The sequence below is a fragment of the Dicentrarchus labrax genome, unplaced genomic scaffold, assembly GCF_905237075.1.
Source record: "Dicentrarchus labrax unplaced genomic scaffold, dlabrax2021, whole genome shotgun sequence".
Taxonomy (NCBI): Eukaryota; Metazoa; Chordata; class Actinopteri; family Moronidae; genus Dicentrarchus; species Dicentrarchus labrax.
In genome coordinates, this window is record NW_026136723.1 from 22,240,150 (window position 1) to 22,247,294 (window position 7,145).

General features: G+C 44.9%; 1 protein-coding gene across 3 annotated transcripts; it reads left to right on the forward strand.

Moving 5' to 3' along the window:
- Nucleotides 1-582: 582 nt before the first annotated feature.
- On the forward strand, nt 583-6,823 carry LOC127357795 (uncharacterized). 3 transcript variants are annotated; one of them, XM_051390253.1, is made up of 3 exons: nt 583-647; nt 3,134-3,265; nt 5,200-6,823. In XM_051390253.1, exons 1-3 carry the CDS (start codon nt 598-600, stop codon nt 6,323-6,325), a joined length of 1,308 nt encoding a protein of 435 aa, XP_051246213.1. In that variant the 5' UTR covers nt 583-597; the 3' UTR covers nt 6,326-6,823. The 3 variants fall into 3 exon arrangements, with proteins under 3 accessions (XP_051246213.1, XP_051246215.1, XP_051246214.1); XM_051390255.1 differs by lacking the exons at nt 583-647; nt 3,134-3,265 and adding an exon at nt 3,272-3,415; XM_051390254.1 differs by lacking the exons at nt 583-647; nt 3,134-3,265 and adding an exon at nt 3,436-3,739.
- The last annotated feature ends 322 nt before the right edge of the window (nt 6,824-7,145 follow it).

Below are 7,145 nucleotides of genomic sequence, written 5' to 3' on the forward strand. Positions count from 1 at the left end.
AAACTGAATTTCACAACTTTGTTTAACCCCCGAGAGGGAATTACGAGGTCAACGCACTAAAGCCCAAAAAAAAACCCTCTCCTCTCCCTCTCCCCCATCCCTGAACTCCCATTTCACTCCACACTTGAAAGAGGAGGAAGGTTACATGTTTTGGCATCGAGGCCCGGCTTCTAAATATCTAGAGGACACGGATCTGGCTTTATTCAGATTATGAGGAGGAGAGAGGGCAGAGGGTGGAATAATTGAAGAGAAACATGAGCTGTAGCACCCAAAGGGGAGCGTGTGCGCTCGTGTCATGACGTATGCACTGTATGTGTGCGTCTGCTCACATCTATGCCTAAAATAAAAAAAGTGTGTAATTAGTGTGCAAAAGCAAACCCCAGTGCTGGATTAGTGGTTCAATTTAGCACGTCTTGGCTGATTTGGCTGATTTTTTAAGAGTGCTGGCTGTGAGCTGGAGGTCCAGCAGGCTTCTCTTTACAGTGTCGGGGATCTGACAGTGTAGCCCTGTGGGTGCTGCTGGCCGCCCTCGGCCACTGTCACAGCCGAAGACTGGTTGCTGGAGCAGATGTGGAGCCAAACTGAGGGAAGTGGGTCATGGCACTGCAGGCTGTGTACAATTCAAACAAGGTCTTATTATGCACAAGGTAAGTCATGCTCCTTTTTTTACTCTTTCCGTGTCTGTGTGTGTGAGGGGGGGGGGTTGGCGGTGAGTGTTTAACATTACAATAATCTGTCTTCCCCCGGGACGCCTCACAGACGACCCTCAGTCCAGCCTATCTCTCCTTCTATCAGGGTCCTCTGTAGTTGTCTTTTGTAACTTGGGTTTTTCTTTTTCTTTTTTTAGAGAGAGAGAGGGAGAGATGGAGGGAGAGATGATTTTGCGTGTGACGAGGCCTTGGGCGGACGGCTGTGTTTGATGTATTTTTTATGTGCTTAGGCTACTAGTGAACGATGGGGAGGGGAGGGGAGGGAGGAAGGACGCCTGAAGCTGATGCACTTGAATGGGGATGTTGTTGAAGGAGAAAGTGGGGGGGAGGAAGATAGGGATAGAGTGTGTGTGTGTGTGTGTGTGTGTGTGTGTGTGTGTGTGTGTGTGTGTGTGTGTGTGTGTGTGTGTGTGTGTGTGTGTGTGTGTGTTGAGAGAAGGAGGAGGACTCAAGGTTTTTTCTGCCGCCAGCGACGACATGTCAGGGGGATGAGAGCAGGGTGGAGTGAGACAGTGAACACTTGTTAAGTCTGTCTGATGTAGCCTCTCTATACCACACACACACACACACACACACACACACCTAGAAAACACACTTGCATGCACACACACATATACACATTCAACTACCGTGCCCTTAGATGTGAGATTGACAGTCACAAAAGCAGCTACAGTCACCAGTTTGGAGAAAAATCACACTGCAACAAATCCTGCAGTCCTCCCTTTTGCGAAGAGATGTGACGTTGGTTGTCAGCGTTGCATTGTGGGTAACAGTTTCAATGCCTTGAGCACAGTCCTATAATTGCAGATATCTCGTGATGTTGTGATAAAAAATGTAAAAATCCATCCTCCAAGCTTGATGTCGATGGGTTCATTGCCCACAAGAAAGGGTCGGCGTGTACTACAAATTCACTGTGTGACGTCCTTCATTTCCCAGAATGCTGTTTGACAACCTTGCTTGTCGAATTCAGCGAGACGAAGGTGGTGAGAGAGAGAAACACTCATGGCAGCAGCCCAATAAAGCCAACAGATGATGTTTGCTTGTTTTTTCCCCACAGAGTTTTGTGCCTCGTTGAAGTCACAAGTCTATTAAAGCTTCACTGCCTTTCACTGTCTCTCCTATGATGAAATGCCCCTTGTGTGACTGTTGAGAAACCCCAGTACAGACTATGTGTGTCCCTCTTAAGGTCAAACCTAACCAGAAACTCTACATTTGATAACACAAAAGTATGTTAAGTATCTGAATATTGCATCACTTCATGTAATGTTATACTTTTAAAGAAGTAGAGAAGGTTTTCTGCCATATAAGTTCAACCCTACTAAGCATTGTTTTGGTTATTTGAATGTGAAAATGCAGCTAGGTGTCTACTAAGTGCTCTCTTTAATGTTTATTGTATGTGGTAATTTAACTGTTCAATCAGACACAAATTATTATTTCATTTCATGTGATGTTAAAATGTGTTTAGAGGGGATCTTTAACTTTAAAGTTCCCACAACATTCACATGTAAGGTGAAACACATACAGACTTGAACATAAGATTGAAAAGAAAACATAAAATACATAACTCATATAACAAAATAATGCAGAACTAAATCCACCACGCAAGCTCACACAAAATGAGCAAAAAGGTGACTCCAAAACATAAAAACAATTGAAATTTGATTGCCTCTTCCTCCATAACCTTGTATTATATAACATACATAACTACCCTTTCGATAGCATTTCAACTTATAATTTATATACATACTCCCCTATTTAGCACGTACAAACAGTATATAAACATTGGATAAATTGGTTATAACGCTCTATATTGTAGTTATACGCAGATTTGAAGGGGTTCATTAATGTATTTGTCAACACCTTTAACTCCTCCATAAGTGGGAACAAATCCTCCACATTAATAAACACTTAAAGGTGTCCTATAGCTGTGTACACTGATTTTATAGTGTGTTATAATGTATTTATTAAAAGTTAGTGTACTGCTTATGAATGCTAAATGGGTCAAAGTAAAGTGTTACCTTAAAAAAAATAACTTTTCAACCATATAGTCCCCAGTCCTAACTGCTTTAGGTGTTGTTTTGTTGTTGTATAACACATATAGGCCATAAACACACACAAGTATTATGAGTTATGATTTTTGCCATAGGGCTGAACGAACTCAAACAGCCCAGGATGTCACTGGAAGCATGTAATAGAGTTAACACCATGCCATCATGTGGCTTTTGGGCCTGTTGCTGCACATTCAAAATAAAACCCCATTACAGTAAAATAACAAAGGGCTCACAGTAACATTACAGCACTCTCTGTCCTCACATTGTCCCTCTCCATTCTCCACAGCTTCCCTTCTCCTCCTGCCCCAGCCCAGTTTAGGAAATGAAGTGTTATTAGTCAGCCAGTCATTCTCTTTTTTTTCCCCTTCCCAGAACCACAGCAGGCAGGCAGCGAGAGGATGGGAGGAGGAGGAGAGAGGAAGAGGAAGATAAACATCACATAGGAGTGTCGGAGGAGGGGCGCAGTGTCCAGCTTCTCCACCGAACAGCAAACCAGCAAGAAAGGTAAGAACAAACCAGAACCTCCATGCAAATGCACTCAGGCGGACCTGTGTCAGTCCTGTGACTTATTGAGCCAGCAGATAGGAGATGAAAGGAAGGGTCTCAGCTTGTTTTTACTGAGAGGGGATAGAGAGGAGACAGCACTGACATGGGGTGAGCGTTACATAACGCCCGACGTACATGAAATATTCCTCTTCTTTTTTTCCCTGTATTTTTATCTCATTTCACTGCGTTAAGAGGACGTTTTGAGTCTTTTTTTAAAACCTTAATGGTTCGCTGTAGATGGATTAGGATGTAAAACTGTCGTGTTTTGGGTGTTTTTTTTTTTTTAAAGCCTCATATTCATGACTAAGCCGTAAATATGCAGCCACTGAGCGCCATTGGTCGCATTTTTTGTGTTTTCTGCCGTCGTCCGTGCAAAGGCAGGCATCTTGTTGTACAGATAAGAGACATCCACCCAGCAGCTGGATTATTTTGGTATTATTTTTCTATTTCTTTCCTCGCGTACTGATGTTTTTGCATGGGTAATGTGCTGATACATTAACAGATATCTATCCGTAAACAGCCACTGTAGATTATTATTTTTTTTACTTATAAAATTCAGCTCTGGAGGGATAAATATGGCGATTTATTTTTATTTTTTTAACATTAATAATCAGGTTTTTTTTTTCTCCTCGTGACCGTGAAGCATCAGCCTGCTGCACACGCGCGCTCCCGGCATAGCCACGGTCGCTGTCCTTCAGCACCACGTGAACGCGCGCATAGGGGAGGAGAGGAGAGGAGAGAGAGGAGATGGGGGATTGATTGACAGCAGCCTGAAGTCAGGATTAGAGAAATTTCCATTCTGAGGAGACATGTAAATATTTGATGCTAATAGAAGTGGAGTGTGCAGACCAGCCTGTAGTTGTAGACATTATAAACAAGGAGTTTGAGGGGTGTTCTGGGGTTGGGGTGGAGTTGGTGAACTAGGTTGAATTTTCTTCAGTTTTAATGTCGCTTTGGCTCATCCATGTTCGTCCACTTGTTTTTTTCTTGCTTTTAAACCTGCTCCTCTAGCCCACAAATTGCAGATACTTTACATTTTGCAGCTTTATAGGCTGCTGATGTTTATGTATCTTCTATGCAGCTGCTGGTTTTGACTCGTGTTTGGGCTCGAAATCAACTTGCAGAGATTGTAAAAGTTTGCAACATTAAGTCAGTCAAAGCCACTTTATCATTGGCTGATGACACCGCTGAGAGCTCGGCTTGTTTTGAGAACTTAGATTATCCAAGATTGGAGAGTTTATCATCACAAGAGCGCTGAGTTAACAGGCTCTGTTTTGTCTGGAAACCTAATTGGTTGGACAAACAACAGGAAAACAGAGCTGCTGGGAAGAGGACAGTGTGGATTTGGTAGCTAAGGGAGTGCTGGTATGACTCATGAGTTTCCCTTCTAACTTCAACACAGAAGAGGTTTTAAAAACTCTTGCTGCTTTTGATCGCAACCTTTTTAGATACTAGCGCAGATAATGTTCCTGACTAAGCTGGTACAGATACCAAAGTGATACCTTTGAACGTTTTTCAACAAAAAAAAACCTGTTTTCGTCTAACCAACTTCTTATTTTTTTTATTTTGTTTAAACACTAGCGAACACACAAGAGCAAATCTGGACAAGCCGGAGAGACAGTTTTTGATACTTTATGACCTTTTTTGCCTTTATTTGATAGTGACTGTAAAGATACAGACAGGAACAAGAGGAGGGAGAGGGGCACAAACTGCAACAAAGGCCAGAATCGAACTGGAAAACCTTGGTGCATTTAAACCACTAGGCCACCAGAACGCCTCAGTCATGGATTATGTATCTTGAAGTCTCAATTCAAGTAGATGTTTGCATTGTAAGGCTTAGAAGAAAGAAAAAACACAAACTGAACTTATGGTTCTGTCCCTTGTCGTTTCAGTGAGTCTCAGTCGAGGTCAGTGATGCTTCACCATCAGGACCAACCTCTGAACCCGGCCTACGGAGGGCAAGGAGGTTCCAACAACGGCTCCTCCTCCTTGCTGCGAAACAGGAAGTGTGACAAGGACGGCAACTTCAACTTCCTGCCCGGCAAAGATGACGATGGCTTCACAGGCAACGGAGGAGGAGACGAGAACCGAAACCAGGTGCGCCCCCGCAACTTGGGCCCGCTGGGTCGCGACCCGCCGAATTCCACGCCGTCTGCTGGGTATCACCACAACTCAGGGCTTCTGTCACCGCGCTCCCGCCTGCCCTGCTGGAGCCACCTGGAGCCCCTGCCCGAAATCGAGGCCGGGGATGACGGTTACGGCCGGGTGCCCCCTGACGGAGCGGAGGAAGGTAGGATGGAGGAGGAGGTGAGAAGGGTGATGATGAGCCAGCATGAGGAGAAGCAGAGAGAGAAAGGGGAGCAGCAGAGGAGAAAAAGCAGCTTGGGCTTCAGAGGACGGGAGGAAGACGAAGACGAGGCCGGGCTGAATGACGATGACGAATGGGGCGACACCGACTCTGAGTCCGACTTTAGCGTCCGGTCCGGTGGCAGCATGTCCTCCCTTAACATGGACAGTGGAGGCGAAGGAGTGCTCATGGGAGGCTGGGACCGCATCGGAGTCGGGGAACCAAAATCCAACCACCAGGAGAGTGACCCAGCCAGAAACAGCAACAGAGAACCAGCTGGAAGACACAGAAGATTCAGCCGCAAGTCGCTGACGGGAAGCTACCTGGGAAATCTTCTGGAGGAAGGAGCAGAAGAGCAAGACAACGACGACGACCGGTCCTCTGACTCGGACGGCGAGCTGCCAGAGCTGATGGACGCGGTGTGGACGCTGCGAGACCGCGAGCGCTTCAAAGCCCAGGAGATGGAGAAGCACCAGGTGCAGCTGACCATGTACCGCCGCTTGGCGCTGATCCGCTGGGTCCGCACCCTGCAGAGCCGCATCCAGGAGCAGCAGGACCGCCTGCAGTCCAGCTTCGATGTCATCCTCACTCAAAGAAAAGAACTGCTGCGCATGGGCGCCGCCGCAGCCATCGCCAACGCCGCACCCGCTGCCGCTGTCAGCCAGTCGTAAGGAGAAAGAGGGGGGGAGGAACTGAAACAGGAAGTGGTTAAAAAGGCGTTTTTGTTCTGTTTGCTTCTACCCTGAAGACATTTCCCCTGAAAAGAGAAACATCTCCCATAATCCTGTTTGACATTTTTGAGCCTCACACTCATGTTTCTGATTGTAATGGCACAAAATCTTGTGTTTTTATACTGGCATCTCACCCAGAGCATCAGTAAATATACCAACTGAAGACTGGACATTACCCCCTGTACCAAAATGTAGGATTTTAGGATGTATTCTGGTCAAAACAACGAGATGATGAACACTTTGCTGTGAGATTAAAAATGTCTGTTTATGCTCTACTTCTTTGTCTTGACCTGTGCGTAGAAAACACCTGCTGTACCAAAAAAAAAAAAAGTGGAAAATATCATGTAAATTTTACATTATTAGAGATGATTTATACCCGGAGATCAGGCTGTATATATAGAGAGATAATAAAGTACATTAAAAGAATGAACAAAATGATCTTGCATCTGAGCTTCTTCTGTGTCCCTGTTTGTTTGCACACTCATAAGACCTTCATGAAATTTTAGCTTTTGTAATAAAACATTTTCAATAGATTATTTTGAGGGAAAGTCCAAGGAATTGGCAGATAAACCCACTTTTAGAGCCCCGGGGTCTTTTTTTATTTATTTATTTCACTACAGATCAGCATGTTGATTTCAAGGAGAAGGTTTATCAAAGCCCCCTCAGTGCAGATACGACTAAAGAAGGGCAGTTTTTATCTTTTGTAGATGTACTTGCTGTACCGGAGCCCTTGGGCAAATGACCTTTCCAGCTAACAATT